The following is a 20,042-nucleotide window of genomic DNA, read 5'->3' as shown; positions in this document are numbered from 1 at the left end:
TGCGGACGAAACCGGGGCCGCTATTGACGCGATCATGGACGGCGACCTTGCGGTGTTCAGAAGGCAGGCGGCCGACGTACGCACCAAGTCAAAACGAAACTACCGTTCACTGCAAGAAGTGCGGACGAAGCCGCGCTCGCTATCGACGTTACCATGGTTGGCGACTACGCAGTTGTGAAGGTGCAGCCGACGCGCACACCGAGTGAAAACGAAACTACTGTTTGCCGCAACCGCTGCGGACGAAACTGCTGTGGTTATCGACGCGATCATGGATGGCAACTACGCACTTATGAAGGCACGCGGCATGCCACCAACGCGGTGTTACGCGCAGCGATAAATGCAAGAATAGTCTTTTAAGGGCACAATAAGGCACGAAACGCTCCGGCGTTGCTGTCAATCACGTGCCGCGCACGATTACCGCTGAGGACCATGGCGATTCGGACTGCGCCGCTTCGTTTCGGTCGGAGGCTAGCGCCATTCTTGCTCTTCTGCAGTGCTTATTTGCGATGCTCCGCGCATTTTTTTGTTAATTTTTTTATTCGTCCAACGAATACGTCAGTGCGCATGCAATCGGCACCTACGCTATCTACAAATGGGAGAAATGCGCATGTTGGTAAATTACGGCCCCCGGGTTGTGAGTGCGAAAGCTTAGGCGCGCTGCCCGTTTTGAGAGGTTGGGTGGCTACAAGCTGCTTGCGATTTTATTGCGCAGTTCGCGCGTTGCCGTTACGTGCTGTGATGTGCTTTTTGACACTCGGGCATGAGTAAAGGAGGTTCTGTGGATCGAGCGCACCTCGTTTTCGCCGTTTTAGCCACTTGGTGAGCGCGGGACCACGGAAAATTTATCAGTGGCTCGCGGAACCCCGAGCAGGGGCCTGCGGAAACCACATTGAGAACCCATGCTCTACATAAAAAGCTCGTTCCGTGCTTTTTGTGCGTTCATCCAACGTTGTGACCCCAGGTAAGCAGTAGTTCCCATATGAAGCTCCACCAGACGGCATCAGCTGAAAAACAGTAAATTACAAGTATGTTACACTTACAAGCATGTGTCATTTTGGTATTTAGACATAGGAATACTGCGTTTAGAGGCAAAACATGCAAAAGTGGTGAATGGGCGGCATTACAAACAAAAGCAATTCACTTTTACATACATGGCGTAGAAAGTACCCGACTCATCCCAAAGAATACCATAAAATATGAAAACATCTAATTTCCAAGCATTCTCCCATTTTCAGGCAATATTTCCTGCACTTTAGCAGCACAAATACACGGGCGACTTCGCGTTTCCAAAATTGGCCTCGGGCGACGTTTCGGTACGCTACATACACAGAGACGGATGCAACAGAGGCTCCCAGCCGGACCATGCTAGACGTTTGCAGAATGCGTCCTACTCGCACTCAAGCTGGGTGCAAAGCCTGTTTTCAGTTCTTTAGACGGTGGAATTTTTGAATTACAACTTTCTCATATGTTGCTCGGCGTTGTCTCTTGCGCTGTCTGACGGCGTCAGCAACACACTCCCATGTTTTCACTCTTGGCAATTGTCCATCGCGTTTTCGACAGGTGTGAGTACTGAAAGAAGGTATATGTTGTTGCAGGGCCACAAAAAACGTCACAAACTTGTCCCTCTAAGATTCATTACACACCAGACTAATTTTGTCACCATGGCCGAGCTGCTTATTGCACAGCGTGCTGTGCGGCCAGCGTGCCTCAAAAGTATCCCAAAAAGGAACGAAATTACTTTTCGTTCCTTTTTTGAGAAAGTGGCACAAACTTCTAGCGAGATGCACTAGACTACGCACCACAGCCGAGTTGGTTCTCGCAAACTGCATCACAGTGCCCTGTGTGGCCAGTGTGCCTCAAAACCAAAATAAGTTACAATAATCTCCTAGGAAGCGTGGCGAACATGACCCAGCATGATTCATTAACTCAAGCTAACTGCGCCAGGACGGCCGAGCTGTTTTTTGCGAAGTCTCGGTCCCGTGCCGTAAGCCTAATTGCGTCGTAGACTGTGAAACAATTTCCCACCTTGCCGTTGTCCAATAGTGCAGTGGTGTCTTGTCCCAGTGCAGAAGGAATGCAAGAATACACCGGGAGCCCAAGAAACCAGGCTGCATTTAAAGAAAGGTAGACAGACTGGTCGCCACCAGGGTTGCCAGGTCTTCGAGAGAAAAAGTAGCTGAGAAATTACGAAAAGTAGCCAAAAAAGTTGCCAACTGCGGCAAAAGCTTTAATTAGTAGCCAAAAAAGTATTCACAGTGCAGCAAACCAACAATTGGCATTTTTGACGTGAAAATAAAGAAGAAAAATTCGAGAAAGACCTGTAGTTTCCTGCAGCACTGATGGCAAACAAAAATAACTAAACAAAACAAATGTTATCACACATTATTTTATCATAATTCACCATTATCGCCAGCTAACATTCTATAATTTCTGCCGCACAATTGCGTGCTTTCTCATAGCCGAAGCGGTGTCACCAGTTTCAGTACAATAAACTTGCTTTGCTGCACGCCATTCTTGCACCACTATGACTCTACGACATTCTTGCACCACTATGACAAAACGGTTCTTATGCGAACTGTATGATGTCACACACGTTCTACTCTCCCTGGTACACAGTCGCATAGTCACATAGACATTGGGACCTGTAATGTTTTGGTTGCCATGACGTGTTTTCGGTTGTTGTAGTCGTTTCTGGTGCCAACAATCATGGTCTTTGAGGTTCTCGAGGTCACCGTCGCTGCAGGTGATATTAGCACATCACCTATTGCTTTTATCCTATGAAGGGTGGAAAAGCATTGCCTTTAAAATTGGTTAATTCCTGTTATTTAGAGGAAGATGCTTGGTCCTGTTCAATTATCCATCCATGACAGTCCCGGACTGCCCGAGGCGTTCATTTCAGCAACAACCGTTGCATATGAAGGATCTCAGCAGTCTTAAATAGCCCAAGACAAGTCGAGGAGGCCCACTGACCAAATGGCGGCTATGAAGCATTTTCAGCTCCTGAATTTGCTTCCTGAGAGTGCAAGATAAAAAAGCATGGTCTTCAAAATCTGGCATTTGGAGCCGTCATTTGGAAGGGGCCGTCGGGGGGAGTGTGTTTCAGACTCCACATATACCAATTACCACCGCCAAAAATAGCCAGAAAGTAGCCAAGTCGCCAAGCATGATTTTTGGTCGCCAGGAGCTTCTAAAAGTAGCCAATTTGGTGAGAAATTGCCAAACCTGGCAACCCTGGTCGCCGCGGGCGAGCGCTCACGCGCACGCAGCTGCCATCGCTCGCTTTAGGGGAGTGTCTGGCAGATGACGCATGCATATGGCGCGTCACTCGCCTTTCGCTAGGTAAGGCAAAAAAATAATCGCAAGGTATAAGTTTATTTATACACAAAATGTTTGTTTTCACAGCAAGGAAATTAAAAAATAAATCGATGTCTGTTAACTTAGTTACATTTTGTTTTTTTCGATGCTCGGGGCAGCTAACGTTCGGCATCAATACTATAGCGTGAAGTATGGTGACGTGTTTCCTGTTGCCAGTTTTTGCTGAGTGTCCCCTCTTGAATTTCTTTCTCTATGGTCACCCGCTACTCCTCCCCTCCCCCCTCGCTCCCTCGATGATGCTTCAAGCGCAGCCGAAATAGGCTCGCTTCCTCCCCGTTTTCTTGCACACACGAGATTTAGCCACGGTGGTTGGCTCCCCTCGCACGCTTTCACTTGCACATAAGCGCAACGCGACAGCGTTATTGCCCTTGGACTTTATACGGAACATCTATGCCCCAAAACCAATTTTAGGGCCACAACGCGTTAGACACCATCTTGGGATAGCAAATATGGATCTTGAAGGCCATGCTTTTCTGGCAGAAACCAAAAATACGTCATTGGTGTCGCCCCCGGCACTTTGGGCGGCTAATCCCATTGTCAAGCCACCAAGCCAAGCGACATGAAAAGTCAAAATGGCCGCTCGGTCCGGCGTGGGGTATCAGTTCGCAACGCATGATGTGGGAACAGTCCCACAGTTGCGACACAACAGCGCGATTACCAATGGATTGAGTTCTATGGGAGCTATACCGGGATCGGCCGAAAACGACGTAACAGCTGGGTTCTACAGTAATTGCATTTTTGGCCTGGACACTGCGCAGTCACCAGGTGTCGCGAGGCTCTTTTTTATTGCAAGCAGTAATGGTGGCGGCCACGCAAGTTTACTGTGGCGGTAGTTCATGCAATTTAAGCGCACAACGAATGCTTTTGAGCAGTTTCTGGACACAATTAGTGTTACGTGAGTAGATTATTTGTGGACTGTCGTTTCAGAAAATTTCGTTAATGAGGGATTGCTGTAGAAAATGTTTCGTTGTCGTGAGATAGGAAATGCATTGACTCTTATGGGTGTTTACCGGGGATCCGGAAATATTTTGTTGTGGCGAGAATTTCGTTGCATCGGGATTTCATTACCGTGGGTTTCGACTGTATCACCAGTCTTTGTTACTTGCACTTGAAAAGCATCAGTTTTGTTCTTGACCAAATATTGCAGTAAAGGTATGTGCAGTAGTTGAAATGAATTTAATACCTTGAATTCGGGTGCTGTGTCATTGCAGGAAAGCAAAGCTGAGCGGCACCGTGGCTCCAAGAAAAAGCGAAAGTCACACGATGGCCACCGTGCCAACACCAGCCCTCCCCCTAAAGAAGTTGCTCGAGCCGCCATTGGCAGCACTGCTCCTGGTGGCACAGCTTCAGAATGCTACTGGAAGGACGAGCCTGCTGTGGTGCTTTCTTCACCCCCTGCTGAGGCGACAAAGGCTGCTGCGTTAGTTCTACTGTGCTCATTTTCACTTGCAACGCCCTTAGCAAATTTTCTGGCCATTTTGAGAGTCTGCCTCTCCTTTGAAATGCGATCAATGCATTTGTTCTGCTGTCACACAGACTAGCTTGGTAGTAAATTGTACTGTAGGAATAGATAGTGTGTCCCGTGACAGTGGCCCCCTTTCCACGCTTGGTATATTTGATCTTGTAATACTGCTGTATTGGGACAAAGCTGACTTTTGGGAACCGGCATTATGCAGCGCGTGACCCTTCAGAGAGAAAGGTGATTGTAGAGAGGAAGAGGTACTCTTTTTTTCTGCAGCCCTTTAGCGAGTATGTCTAAGCACCTATGACCCTTTCCATGCTTGCTGTGCATCAGCAAGGATGTCAAACCTGAGTCACCACCATTGCTGACTGTAGCAAATCCTTTCAATGAAAAACACGGAACCGAACAGCAGGAAGCTTGGAAGTGAACATCAAAGCAACTAGGCCTAGCATTGCTGCAGTGTCTACAGTTCGCAGCGAATTGACATGTGAGTGCTGATTTGAGTCTGCAAGATAATCAAAATGGCTGTGGTGGTTGCTTCGGTTAATGTGGTTTTGGACCTGCAGTCAAACCAGAAAGTTAAGAAAATCTGACGGCAAAGGTTTTTAACACCTGAAGTTCCAGACGGCCTCGTACATTGGCTCTATGGATTACGTGGCGGTGTCACAAAGGCGTACAAATTATTGGGCATGTCTGAAAAAGCGGTTGTTGACTGTGCTTTGTCCTGCAATGCATGAGAACACTTGATGTGACTTGTTACTGCTAGCTTAACATGTAGAATAACTTGTTTGATTGTGCTTTCGTAATCAGACTGAAAGCGGAGCATCGTCGCCGTCACATTATGCATGAACTTGCTCTGTTGCCATCCATGGTCGCCATCTTGTGATGGGCAATGGCGATGACGCTGACTAGACTGGTTCTGACTGTAGGCTGTTGCAAGCGGGGTTTCGGTTTTGGTACAACTTTAGAAGTTGGTACACTCTAGACTGACGTCACGAGCCAGACGGCTGCTGACCCCGCTGACTGAGAACATGGTAGCCTGCGCTTCCAACTGGGCCGTGTCATGTCAGCGGGACTATTTCTTTAGTCACAGAGGCTGCTATGCTTCGGTCACCAGGGTGGGGCCTCTCCTGCCTTCTTAAGTTGTACCCTACTATAGTTTATATTAGACTACATTCCCAAGCAATTTTGTAAGGAATTTTCATGGGAAAAGAACAAAAGCAGCCAGTGGAATCGGGTAATTATTGTAATAATTCATTGTGAGCTTAGGCAGGCCAGAAATAGGCATCTTGGATAGGAGATGATGCTGTAGCCTAAGCGTCGCTGCGACTGCTGCCGCTGCCATTGCCATCACCACTGCATTCACCATTGGGGCCGAGCGCTTGTTTGATGACCAGTCAAGTTTGAATTATCTTGCAAAGGCTAATTTCAGGATCGAAATAATGTCGTATGTCCTATACGAATGTACTATAAGCTCCGATTGGGATCGAATTAACGGAAATCTAGTGTATTGCAGCTTCTTTGCTCTTCTATGATAAAATAAAGTGTTAAATTATGTGCTGGCTTTATGGTGATAAATTTGAGTACTCTAGAGAACTACACTTAGTGGCTTGAAATATATAAATATAACTTAAATTTGAAGCTTGTGTATAGCAGTGTGCAAATATTCAAAACATTTAAATAAACAATTCAACAGTTGAACTGCCAGTTACGTGAACATAATGTGCACTGTCTTGCCAGATAGCTTGTGCATTAGAATCCTCTTTCCACCCCTCCTCCCTTCCTTTAACACCGATTTGCCCAGCAGATAGTTGTTCTTTCATTGCACTCTTGTTACAAATCTCTAAAAGCTCATCTGCTTTTGCAGATGCTATGCCTGCGGCAAAAAATCATGCCTTTTTCTTTTGTGAAGAGACTGAACCACCTTAGCAATGAATTAACTCGGCTGTTATCGTAACAACTCTTGCACAATGCTCACTTTCAAAACACTGAAGCAGCAATTCTGCCTCATTGTTTTCCAATTCAGTATGAACAGCGTAACGGTATCAAAACCAAGTTTTCAAGAAAGCTTACAGTTGTATTGTTTCACTTTCTGTTTGCAAAAACCAGATGGGGCAGTGCCGCCATGCTCCTGTTTGCTTTCGTGTATTCTATCGCATCGTTTTCAAATGCAGCACTCAAGTCAAGCAGAGACATGCTAATTTTGTACCCTGGTACAGTAGTTACACCCATAGTGGCTATGCAACTACTGAAATGTCACACCACTATATAAGATGAGGAGCACTTAAAGTCTTGTTAAATTTCTGGGAAACACAACCTATATTCTGGTTTTTTGTATTTCCCTCTTACCATATTGAATTATTGTCTATATTGGAACAGTTGTAAAATCCCTGGGAAATCCCATGCAATAGTATGGTAATGTACTGCATAAATTGAACTCCCATTCACCACTGCATTCGATGTATCAAATGTAGGGATGGGCAAATAGTGAATTTAAGGTTCGAAGCGAATAGTGATTTGGTCGAATAATTTCGTACCGAATAGTTCGAATAGTCTATATCACATACCTATTACAGTAAAACCTAGTTAATTCGAGTTTGAGGGGACCGAAAAAAATGTCCTAATTAACCAAATGCCGAATTATAAGGGTATCCAGGAAACAGTAAGCAAATGCTTACTACGTCAGCACGATTTTATTAGTGTAATGTATGACCAAATCCTTTTGCTATTTTGCACGAAAATAGTGTGAAAAATGCAATTCTCGTCATCTTGTGACAGTTGGCTCTAGCAGCGGCGATCAAGGCCTAGCGACTTTCTTCGCAGCATGGCCGCGGGCGCGCCATCATTTGCGACACGCTTTGCGCTACCGCGTGCACATCCCGATTATTTTTTCGCCAGTAAGCTGACCGCCAACAGATCGCACGTCCATCGCGATGTCACCGGTGCTCTTCATCCTCGACAGCTTTGCACCGAGTCAAACCGAAACAACTGTTTGTCGCAACCGCGGCCGCTATCGACGCGATTATGAATGGCGACTTTGCGGTACTTAAGGCACGCGGCCGACGCATGCACCAAGAACGAAACTACAATTCACTGTAACAACTGCAGATGAAATCGTGGTCGCTATCTGTGCAATTATGAATGGCCACTATGCAGCTTTTTAGGCACGCGGCCGACGTGCATATTGAGTAAAAAAAACTACTTTTTTCCGCAACCGCTGCGGAAGAAACAGCGGCAGCTATCGACGCGATCATGGATGGCGACCATGAAATATGGCGGCCAACACGTTGTTATGCGCGGTGGTAAACGCAATAAAGGTGCAAATAGGCACGAATCGTTTCATCATTGCTGTCATTCACGTACGATTTCCGCTGATGTCTACGGTGATGCGGACTCCGCCGCTTGGTTTCGCTTAGCGTTGGTTAGCGTTGCAATTAGTACCGTATTCTTGCACATATAACCAGCATAAAAAATCAATAAATTTGACCATATAGTCTGGGTGCGGGTTATAGATTAATTTCGCCATAGTCCCTCAATACTTTTTCTGGTCATGAAACTCCGCCGTCACTCTATGGATGCTTGATATGTTGCATGAAGCAGCCGCGCTGCGGCGCCACCGCAGCTGAGAGGCCACCTTTCTTCGTGCTAAACCCGGAGAGACTGCAGATGCGGCCGGCGTGGGCTGAAAGTTTGGACGCCTACTTTATACTTGTGATTGATTTTTAGGAAAGATCCAAACTCTGGTATTCTACAATTGAAGCGCAACGTTCGCTTGATGATGCCGTTAAGGTGTTGTGTGCCGGGGTGCCGTTCCGGCTACAAAGGCACTACCGAAGAGGTATCGCTATTTTGCATGCCGAGTGTTCGTGAGCACTTTGAGAATTGGAAGAACTTCGGACATTATCCATACGGACGATTTCACGATAAACGGTGACGCCGTATCGTTGCCGAGGGACACGCCGCGCGTCAGGCCTACTGCCATGCCTCGTGTTTTCGGCGGCCTGTGTGTGTGTGTATTGGCGGCCTGTGTGTGTGTGTATATATTGCAAATAAAATCGGTGCCTATTACTACCTCCATGAGAACATAAGCACATATAAAAACTTTGTTCTGGTTTAAACAACAAAATATTTGTCCTGTAACTATGATTGCACTGTGTGTGCATGTGTTGATATTTATATATAGACGGCAAATTATTCGCATAACCTCTTAGTTCTTGCCTATGCATTTCGCATGCTGATAGCAACAGCTATTGATAATTCTAACATTTGCTTAAGGTTGCTACCTCAGCGCTGTGCGGCCTACAAAAGGGCCATGCCACAGAAGTAATTTTGTTTTCTGAAGCAAAGTAGGCTTCCAGCCTTGATAAATGGGACATTGAGAACTTAATGCAATGGGAAAAAAACATGTCAGTTTTCTGTGTTAATACAACTTTCAGATCGTTTTCGAGCTCTACACTATAGCAGTGCTGAGTAGGTTGGTAGGTAGATAGTAAACTTTATTGAGGTCCTGAAGTGAAAGCGAAAATTAAATGTTATTTCTCATTAGCGTTTTTGCGAGCTAGAACGGTTATATTTGCTTCAAAGAAAGCTCGCGATTCAAATACTATTATGCGTCGCAGTTCGCCAAGGAGGTATGGTACTGAGTGCAACGGACCGTCAATCCTCGTCACTCTGCTCGTGCGAGTTAGAAATGAATAAGCGCAGTGCTGAGTCAGTCGGGCATGTTAATCCGTTTGGGGTTTGTATAAGGGTATATTGACAATGAAAATCTCGTTTGAAAACTTCGTCGCACATTTGGAATAATACGCACGAAAACTAGCAGAGCTTGCAATACATGAAAATGACAATACTTTCCTTCAAGCAAGCGTTTCATTCACGGCTACGATCTGCCGATGTACCTGTTGCAATCTAATTATGACGTCCTAGAACATTTTATGTTACGTGCGATTAGAATCTGTCACAATTGCCTGAATGGCTCGAGTAACAGCACACGACCTTAAGCTCAGGTTGTCGTTTACTGGCAACGCCACGCCGATCATGTCTTATTCTTTGTACAGCACATAAAAGTCGCTTAAAAGTTTTTAATCGAAACCGGTTGGGCCACCTAACAACAGATTTCTCAGAAGAATTCTATGTGCGTCGTCTGCTGACACACGGAGCCACCAGCTGACTTTTAGATTGCTTACTTTTTGTACGCGCCTTGATTTCGACTAGAAAACACTCGCAGATGGTCAAGTTTGGATACTGTAACTGCTACGACAAAATAGAATGTAACTAAAATCGAAAAGAAGCTGGGCTTTCGGCCGCAACGCGACCAGAGAAAGAAAAAAAATACCAGCTCGGCTAGGTGGCCTTTCTTTTACTATGGCACCTCTAGCGGCAGGCGCTCGCTCGAAATCAAACTGAGGCGGGAGTTTCGTGACCAGAAAAAGCTATGAAGGGACTATAATTTCGCCTTGAGATGTGAGTTCATGGCAGCACGTGCCTTCTGGTCAGGCTGTCTTTCGTTTTTGCATCCTTTTGTGGTCACCAAACCCCATCCTAGTAGGAGTGGCGTTTTTTTTTTTACTAAGAGTAGTCCAAACTGCACGTCTAGATGTCCAAGCTAGTGATTGCAATATTCTTGTCACAGCATGACAGCAGACTTCCAAGCATGTGCAACAAAATTTGTAGGCATTAACCTTGAGTTAAATTTTCTGATATGTGAATTTGATATCCTCATTCATTTGAAATCTTCTGTATTTGCTGTTCGCACACCCCTAGTTGCTACCGTACAACGAAGATACTATAGGATTTGAAAATCAATCTTGGTGATAACGGCAGTTCATTATTGTTTGGTCTGGTGCTCTGTTGGATTCGTATTGGATTTGGTCTGAAACTCCGCTGTTTGCGCTCCGCCATTCCGTAATGTTTCAAGTCTTTCAATTGAGTCTTTTATGTGCAGGCAACGCAGCTCCCTGTCGCTGTTGTCGAAGAAACTGGCGCACCTCTACGAGGACGAAGACGAGGTGGAGATAATGAAGGGGAGCCGCGTCGATGACCACGACGAGCTGTCGCCCAATGTGACCTTCCTGATGAAGTCCAACCAGAAGATACAGGCACTGCGCCTGTTCAACGTCGACGCCAAGTCGGCCGCTGCGAGCACGGCATACTACGAGCGTAAGGACCGCTCATCTGAGTCGGCGAGAGCCCCGTCGGCCGAGCCGGCGCAGTCGGCGCCACGCATCGTTTCTGCGGTGAAAAGCACAGAGCCGCAGCCGGCAGCTCAGCGCAAGGGCATCGAGTTTAAGTGGAAGGCTGTGAAGAAGCCGCTGACGCACGCGGGCGACAGCCACGAGGAAGGTTCGGTGAGCTCGATCGAGCACCGTGAGGACGCGCCGCAGCAGCAGCCGTCGCGGGGCACCGATGACAAGGCAGCGGCATCCAGCCACGAGGAAGGCTCCATCCACTCGGACTCGGAGCCGGCCAAGCGCAAGAAGGACCGCTCGAGTAGCCGTGAGAGCAGCCCCAAGGACGACGACGACGAGGGCCACCGCAAGCACAAGCTGCGCCGCCGCTCGCGCGCCGACTCTGACAGCTACTCTTCCTCGGGCTGGTCCAAGTCGCCCGTGCGGAGGCGCCGCAGCAGCCGGCGCAGCGCCGACCACTCGGACGACTACTCGACGGATCGATCGAGTGTGGCGTCCCGGGGCCGCCGCCGTAGCAGCCGCGGCAGCCGGAGCTCGGACAGCTCGCGCGACGACTCGCGCCACCGCCGGTACTCGTCGGAGGACTCGCGCGACGGCCGCCGCCGCCGCAGCCGCAGTTACAGCTCGGACACGGACGGCTCGCACCGGCACCACTCGCCCATGCGGCGCGGAGGTTACCGGCCCTACTACTGCTACAACAACAACCGGGGTGGATACTACAAGGGCAACTTCTACAACCGCCGCTACAACAACTACCACGGCGGCTACCAGAACACCCGGTACTTCCGGGGCGGCCGCGGAGGGCGCCGTCCGTTCCGGCCCTACTACAACAACCGGACATCGCCGCGCTCCTACTACAACAGCGGAGGCGGCAGCTACCAGCGCAGCAGCTACAGCCGCGACCGGCGCTCCGACTCCGAGACGCCGCAGGATCACGGTGTAAGAACATTTAGGTGTTGACATTGCGCGCGCGCGAGCGTCCACATTATGTTCGGCAGCGCGCGGGCGCAGCGAGTAGCTCTGCTGCGAGATAGATGGCGCCGCGGTCAGCGGTCCCAGCTTAGCGGTGCCGGCGCTTTGACATTGCTCCGCTTCCCCTTAATTTTCGTTCATAGCGGAGTGAGTAAAACTCAAATCTCGAAGGAAATCCGTTATTTCAGATTAAAGGATAAGTATACCAGGCTTAATGCTTCGCTAACATGGAGGTTCCTTGTGCAGAGCGTGAATGACTTGAACACGGATCGATCGGGCAGCACTCAAAGCCCACTCAAGTTACGCTTGCGCGCACAATTTGTTTCGTCCGGTCTAGCCGTTCACCCAAGCATAAAAAAATAAACAGTGTTAACCCACGTGCTACCCCTCGATCAGAAGAAAATAGTGACTGCACCGGAAAATGTTGAATTTCATGCTTATCGCTACTTCCATTCACACTCAGAAAACCGTTCAAGTGCCGTTGCGCGAATTCAGTCTGGCCGTGATATAACTTAAGAAATGAAATGGCGCAAGCTTGCGATATGCAACTCGCTAGCACAAAGTGGCAGTTCATGGCCAGAACTTAAGATGAGAATGCACATCAGCTATGTAAAAACTCTTTCAAATCGGAATTTATTAGGCGAGACGAAGGCAGGCGTCTCAACTTGGATTACAGCATCACTAATACAATTTACTGATGAAAACCTGAGCAAATGCCTTTTTTATTTCAATTCCACTTAACATAGACCATGTATATTACTCAGTTGGTTTCGTTCATTGAGGACTGAGTGGCTCTTGCAAGATTTAAAGAAAGGAGGGGACTTTCTTTTTTCTTAAATTGCATATGAGAATATGCCAATGTAAGCGTGTTTGACAATGCATGCTACAGCCTGTCCACAAATACACTTACACAATAATTCCATATAATTCCATATACACAATAATTCCATATACATTTTTTTTTGCAAAGGCACAATACGAAAAAAGATTGTGCGTTAAGCAGCTCCATAATTTTAATAGAAGCTTATGCTCTCATACACTCCCACAATGGAAAAAAAATGTTGAATAAAAACATGCAAGTGTCTACTATACACCACACACGCTTTGTAAAAAAAGAAAATTCAGTAGCCAGGATGGAACAAATTTGAAAATCAGGCACACATATGCACAGAAAACAGCAGTTTTATACAGGGTGCACAAAGATTTAAAAATTGCAAATGTCACGTAGCTGGACAGAACCATAGTAATGTTGCCGTCCCTTAGAGATAATCAGATAATTTTTTTACATTCCGCCTAATTACATAAGTAGTCTTAATCAATTAATCAACTTCTAAAATATTATAATTAGATTACAAGTGTCAATGAGAAAATTGTAGACCAACATGAAAGACTCCCGACACAGCTTTCTATTGCTCATTACGCGCTACGTAGAAGTGTTTTTCTGAGCATGAAAAAAGCCCACGAATACACGCAAAGTGCCTCGAGCAGCCAATCGCGCGGCAATTTTGCGTGCATTCGCGGGTTTCTTTCACGCTCGTATCACGTATTGAGCAACAGAAAGCTGTATCGGGAGTTTTCCATGTTGCTGTACAATTCCCTCGTTCACACATTTTATACAATTATAGCATTCGAAAAGTTGATTAATCAGTTATGAAAATAATTATGTAATTACGTGGAATGCAAAAAAATAATCTGAGTATCCGCAAGCCACGGCAGACAACATTACCTTGGTTCTGTACAGCTACGTGACATTTGCACATTTTTAAATCTTGGTGCATGATAGTTAAGCCACCCAATATATATCTTGTACATGCAGCAAAATTTGCACAAACTGCTGTGGCACACAGGATGTTCTCTTTCGCAGTGGCTTTCGAGGTTTATTTTACCGTGTGAGTTTCTTTGGACAGTTCGGAAATAAGGTGAGAACCTTTTTATCGAGCTCCGCGTAATATGCCGTCGATATCAGATCCTCTGAAAAATGATTGGCGCAGACGTGGTCGGTAGGCATTAGAGTTCGGTCTGCCCTCAGATTTGCAAGGCACCACTGCTCTAGACGACCGCTGTCGGACGGCGCTTTGAATAAAGGCACACGCTCCGCACAAGTCCGGTATCCAGAATTGCAATTCGCAACGAAGCACTTTCTAGCCATTTCAAACGCCCCTCAGAAGGCCGCTGCCACCTTTGTCGAGGGCTTGTGGCGACAATACCCAAGCACAAGCTTGTGAAATGCACACGAACAAACAGCGTGCCTTCAAAACAGCGCGGCCGCACATGCAAGCAGGAAGACGAAGCAGCGGCAGCACGCGCCTTGCCGCCGAGGCTGGGACCGCATTCCGCAGCGCCCTATAGACCGTTTTTTCATGGGCGCCGCCATTGCGTAGGCAGTGTCGTCATCTATGGGCAGTTGGCATGCTGGCTTGGGCGAACGCTCATGTTGTATGCTGTGGTATACGCTCGGTGGCAGTTTCTGGTGGATTTATTCACTCTCCCGCAGTCTATTTAGCATGCAATGGTGTCTTCTATGTGGGGAACGGTCCTGTGAGGCCTAGTGAAGGAATTTAAGTTTGAAGTAATTAAGCGGCTGGAGTTTCTGCTGGCGTTAGGGCGGACGGAGACACCCAGCGCGAGGTGTGTGCGTTTGTTTGAGCTTACAATCAGCCTCGAATATCAGGTAGCTATTTCTGAAAATTAGTTTCACAAATCTTACCTTACTGCAGCATTCTCAGCACTGTAATTCTAAGCTCTAGTTTAGCTGCAACGAGTAGTTACGAAACATTTACGATCCTAACAATGTGGGTACCATTCTGCTGGCGAATAAGTTGTGCTGTTTACTTTACAAGCGTTCAAGTTATCTGTAGATGCATTGGGCGACTGCCTTGTTTGTTGGGCAAGGATGCCGCCCACAAATAAAATAGTTTGTTTACTAATAACCGCTTACCGTACAGTGTGAATCACACTTGTCGAGTGGTCGAACGACCAGCTGCAGACTTCGGGGGCGTCCGAGGCAGTACTAAATGCTGTGTTATAGATCTTTTTGTTGTATATAGCGCATGGTCCAAGTGGTCCAAGCATGCGGCACGACCATGCGAAGTCTTATTGCGTCGTTATCCCATGTTCTGTTTTATTTTGCCGCAAAAGGAGGACATGTGAACTCTTTTTTTTTTTTCAGTCTTGTAAGTTGAGTCATCATACACCGTGTCAACGACGCATTCACCCATCTTACGGCAATTGTGTCCTTACAAATAGCTGTTGGATTCTCTTTATGCGATCCCCTTTGTCCATTGTGCCTTACAGGGCAAAAAGGCAATGCCGATCGAAGCACGAAGCTCGCGTGTATCATGTTGGTTTGCCAACCGCAGTGATCGCTTTGTTAAGCAAAGCCTTCGGCCTCTTGCAGGAGGCTAACGTAGACAGTGATTTGAAGTCTACTAGACTTAATATTTGTGAGAACGTTGTCGGTGGCTGATGCAAATGTTTTATAACACGTCTTCGTCGAGTGAAAACCGATACATCCAACATAGTTCACAACACATACACACACCGCGGCTGATGATGCGCGTCGCATTTTTGCACATCCAAGAGAAATTTCCAGATACTGTAGCTACTTCTGCACCTAAAGGCTACACAGTGATTGTTCGACGACCTCGTAAGAACTGACATCCCGTAAATTGCTCTCAGAACTGGCTAAAACACCTCCAAATCGTTCCGCAGCGAGCGACCGGCAACACATTCAAGGCGCGCCGCGCCGGCTCGCACAAGCCAGAGAGGAGGAAAGGCTCGTCGCGCGCCCTTTCCTCCTCGACCGATGAAAAGGTATATAGACCGGCTCGCACAAGCCAGAGAGGAGGAAAGGCTCGTTGACAAGCCTTTCCTCCTCTCTGGCTGGTGCGGGCCGGCGCGGCGCGGCTTGAATAGACCTTTTCATTGGGCGAGGAGGAAAGGGCGCGACGAGCCTTTCCTCCTCACTGGCTTGTGCGAGCCGGCGCGGCGCGGCTTGAATGTGTTGCCGGTCGCTCGCTGCGGAACGATTTGGAGGTGTTTTAGCTAGTTCTGAGTGCAATTTACGGGATGTCAGTTCTTGCGAGGTCGTCGAACAACCACTCTGTAGCCTTTAGGTGCAGCAGTAGCTACAGTATCTGGAAATTTCTCTTGGGTGTGCAAAAATGTGACGCGCGTCATCAGCCGCAGGGTGTGTATGTGTTGTGAACTATGTTGGATGTATCAGTTTTCACTCGACGAAGACTTGTTGTAAAACATTTGCATCAGCTGCCGGCAATGTTCTCACGCATTTTAAGTCTAGTTGACTTCAAATCACTGTGTGTACGTTAGCCTCCTGCAAGAGGCCGAAGGCTTTGCCCAACACAGCGAGCACTGCGATTAGCAAACCAACACGATACACACAAGCTTCCTGCTTCGATCGGCATTGCCTTTTTTGCCCTCTAAGGCACAATATACAAAGGGGATCGCATAAAGAGAATCCAACAGCTATTTGCAAGGACACAATTTCCGTAAGATCGGTGAATGCGTCATAGATGACTGAACTTTTGAGACTGAAAAAAAAAAGTTCATATGTCCTCCTTCTGCGGTAAAATAAAACAGAACATGGGATAACGACGCAATAAGACTTCTCATGGTCGTGCCGCATGCTTGCACCATACGCTATATAGAACCAACAGATCTATAACACAGCATTTAGTACGCTCGCGCTGTCTGCAGCTGGTCGTTTGACCACTCGAAAAGAGTGATTCACACTGTACGGTAAGCGGTTATTATTAACCAAACCATATTATTTGTGGGCGGAAACCTTGCCCAACAAACAAGGCAGTCGCCCGATGTATCTACAGATAACAACTTGAACGCTTATCAAAGTAAACAGCACTACTTATTCGCCAGCAGAACCGTACCAGCGTTATTAGGATCGTCAAATGTTTCGTGACTACTCGTTGCAGCTAAACCAGAGCTTATAATTACAGTGTTGAGAATGCTGCAGTAAGGTAACATTTGTGAATCTAATTTTCAGAAACACTTAACTGATATTCGAGGCTGATTGTAAACTCAAACGCGCACACCTCGTGCTGGGTGTCTCCGTCCGCCCTAACGCCAGCAGAAACTCCAGCCGCCTAATTATTTGAGACTTAAATTCCTTCACTATGCCTTACAGGACCGTTCCCCACATAGAAGACGCCATTGCATGCTAAATAGACCGCGGGAGAGTGACTAAATCCACCAGAAACTGCGGCCGAGCGTATACCACAGCATACAACACGGGCGTTCGCCCAAGCCAGCATGCCCACTGCCTATAGATGGCGCCACTACCTAGGCAATGGCGGCGCCCATGCAGAAACGGTCTATACGACGGCGCCGACTGAGCTGTAACTGAGCCGAACATAATCTGGAGGCGAGCGGGCGGCGCTTTTGTGCGTGTTGTGGTGAGAGTGTCAGCACCTGTCATGCTTATTCTTACACCGTGCGTAGGATCGATCCTTCTGGATCGATCCTGCGCACGGAACATAATCTGGAGGCGAGCGGGCGGCGCTTTTGTGCGTGTTGTGGTGAGAGTGTCAGCACCTGTCATGCTTATTCTTACACCGTGCGCAGGATCGATCCTTCTGCCCGCCGTGGAAGCGCCGCAACCCCATCGTGAGTCGCGCGCCCGACGCCGAGGAGTTGAAGAAGCTGCGGGAGGCGGCGGCGCAGCGGGACCAAGAGAAGGATGAACTGGCGGCGGCCGAAGGCGGAGCCAGCACCAGTACACAGCGCATCAACAAGGCGGCCATCATCCGCAACTGGTCGGACGACGGCAACTCGCGGTCCCCGGCGCGGGCGAACAGCCCGCCGTCGCGCAAGAAGGGCGATGCCCCGCCGCTGCCGCCGCCGCTGCCAACTGACGCCCCGCCGCTACCGGAGAGCGACTGAGGAGGGACTTCTTTCGTCAGTTTTCACTACCCTCGCAGGTTATCCAACTTGTCATCTTTCATTCGCCCTGTGGAAGGCCGAAGCACCGTGTGTCATGTCGTGCTCTTCTGCACAGAAAAATAACGGTCCGTCGAGAAAATGACATTTATCAGGCATTCCCATTGAAGCAAGAAGGGTATGGGGAGACGGTAGCTGGGCTGGGGAGAAAAGAGAAACATCGTGCTATTTTTGGCTAGCCACAGCCAGCTCCATTATTGCTGTCTAGAAAAAAAAACGGAGAGTAACTCATTTTTACTTTTGTTTATCTCCCGTTCCTGCACGGAAATGAAGGCTGTATTGGAGACATCGTTTTCTTTTTTCTTGCTTTGTCTTTGTACATAAACAATAAAATGTTTACGTGCAAAGATTCGTGCGATGTGTGGAACATTTTCGGGTAAAGCGTATGCGTATCGCTACCTCCGCCTTTCGCAGTCTTTGCCGCAATCTTTTTGATTACATTTATAACGGTCACCTCACTTTCAAGAAAGCGGTAGGCAAAACGACGAAGTCAAGACGTGTTCTCGGGCTTCATCGGTTCATATACTTCAGCAATAACCGTAGCGTTACACGCACGGCTGACGCAAGAAAGGTGGCGCGACAAATGTGTACGTGCGTTCACGCGAGTGCTTTGCGGCGCACGAAATTTAAAGGGACCCTGAAACGTTTCAAACTAAGCATAGAATGGCTTCACTATTATAGGACGTTGACTCTGGGAATCTCGTGCCGTAAATATTTTCTAATCCTACAACTATAGGGAGTTTTCGCACCAATACGCGGCTTTCTATTTTCGTTTCTGCCAGTGCGCTGGAAGCTGCACAGCGGAGGAGCCAAGAGTGCTAAAAATTGTTGCGGCGCTGAAAGGGCTTGTCGCGGTATGGCTACGCAGCACGCTGCTACGTTGCGGCCACGCGCAGACTGGCAGTGCGAATGACTTTTGTAGCGATAGCTATATTACGGCAGGTTTTCGCCTTTTCACCGTCGCTGCACTCTGAGCCGTGGCCCCGCTGTAACATCACACCGCGGCCCTCGATTCTCCAGCAACTCGGCTCGTCGCGGCATAGAGTTAATCGTGGAGGTAAAAAATACTAGGAGGGAGCATCACGTGATTCCACTAGCCTCGGCAAGCCAACCTCCTCTGAAGCCACCCCTCCCTCTCTCAGGGGCCCTGTGCGCGGTGCCTTCTGGGGCGGAATAGGCCCACAAGGTTGCCGGAACATTCGTGATTGTTTGGTACGTGGTAACTTTTAGTGGCGCCTGTCGTCACAGGCTTGGAGGCCCGTATGCGGGTGGTGGTTTTCTGCTACTGCGCGCGTCGTTCTTCGCTTCAAATGCGATGCCTTGAAACGTGGACCAAGACTGGGGTGTCTGACTTATGAAGACAGAAAATTTTCAAGGCGTCACTTGCGCTTACCACCGCGGTTAGAGGAGTGGCCAGCACTCGCGGCTCGACACCCGTCCAGACGCCCGAGTGTGGTCTATTTTTCCTACGTACTGCAAGTTTCCTCAAATCAGCTGTTGTGCACCTTAAGCTGTGGTGCGTATTATCTTGCTAATTTTTCGTCCAGCTGTCTTGCACCTAGAAAGAAACGCGATGTTTTGAGGGACACTTTTTTTTTGTCGCATTTTCGCTTAATAAAAGGCTGGCGTGCGTGTTTTATTTTGAGAGAAACAATTTTTGTCACGCTGTCTTGCACCTAGGAAGAAATGAGATGTTTTGAAGGACACTTTTTTGTCGCATTTTCGCTTAATAAAAGGCTCTGGTGGGCGTGTTTCATTTTGAGAGAAATAAATAGCATTAGCTTGCATTCTAAATGCCGAAGTGATCGCCGTTTATTCAGATTTACGTGTACTATTTTGCAAGATTGTGTGGTGCGACGACACTGTTGGGACGTGCCTCGGGGATCCATTTTCGTTATATAATAAAGCAAATGGACGCAATTTGTGCATTATCTAGAGTTTATTCAGCTGTTTCCGAATGCGAGTATAGCCCCACAGCATAATTAAGTCCTAGAATCAAACACTGCCAGGGGGACGCTTCTTCCTCTGCTAGTGTGAAACGGCATGAAAACTTAATACATAGCGGCAAGGTA

General features: G+C 47.8%; 1 protein-coding gene across 1 annotated transcript in view; it reads left to right on the top strand.

Moving 5' to 3' along the window:
• The window catches only part of LOC119437464 (serine/arginine repetitive matrix protein 2-like), a 118,951-nt gene extending 100,661 nt beyond the window's left edge, over nucleotides 1-18,290 (top strand). The window contains exons 16-18 of the mRNA XM_049660583.1: nucleotides 4,587-4,795; nucleotides 10,782-11,964; nucleotides 17,596-18,290. Of these exons, the coding sequence (XP_049516540.1) occupies nucleotides 4,587-4,795; nucleotides 10,782-11,964; nucleotides 17,596-17,913 (1,710 nt within the window). The 3' untranslated portion in view covers nucleotides 17,914-18,290. The remainder of the gene's footprint in view (nucleotides 1-4,586; nucleotides 4,796-10,781; nucleotides 11,965-17,595) is intronic.
• The last annotated feature ends 1,752 nt before the right edge of the window (nucleotides 18,291-20,042 follow it).

This window comes from Dermacentor silvarum, chromosome 1 (assembly GCF_013339745.2).
Source record: "Dermacentor silvarum isolate Dsil-2018 chromosome 1, BIME_Dsil_1.4, whole genome shotgun sequence".
Classification (NCBI taxonomy): domain Eukaryota; kingdom Metazoa; phylum Arthropoda; class Arachnida; order Ixodida; family Ixodidae; genus Dermacentor; species Dermacentor silvarum.
The sequence above is the reverse complement of the archived record's forward strand: the minus strand, read 5'-3'. Positions and strand labels throughout refer to the sequence as shown.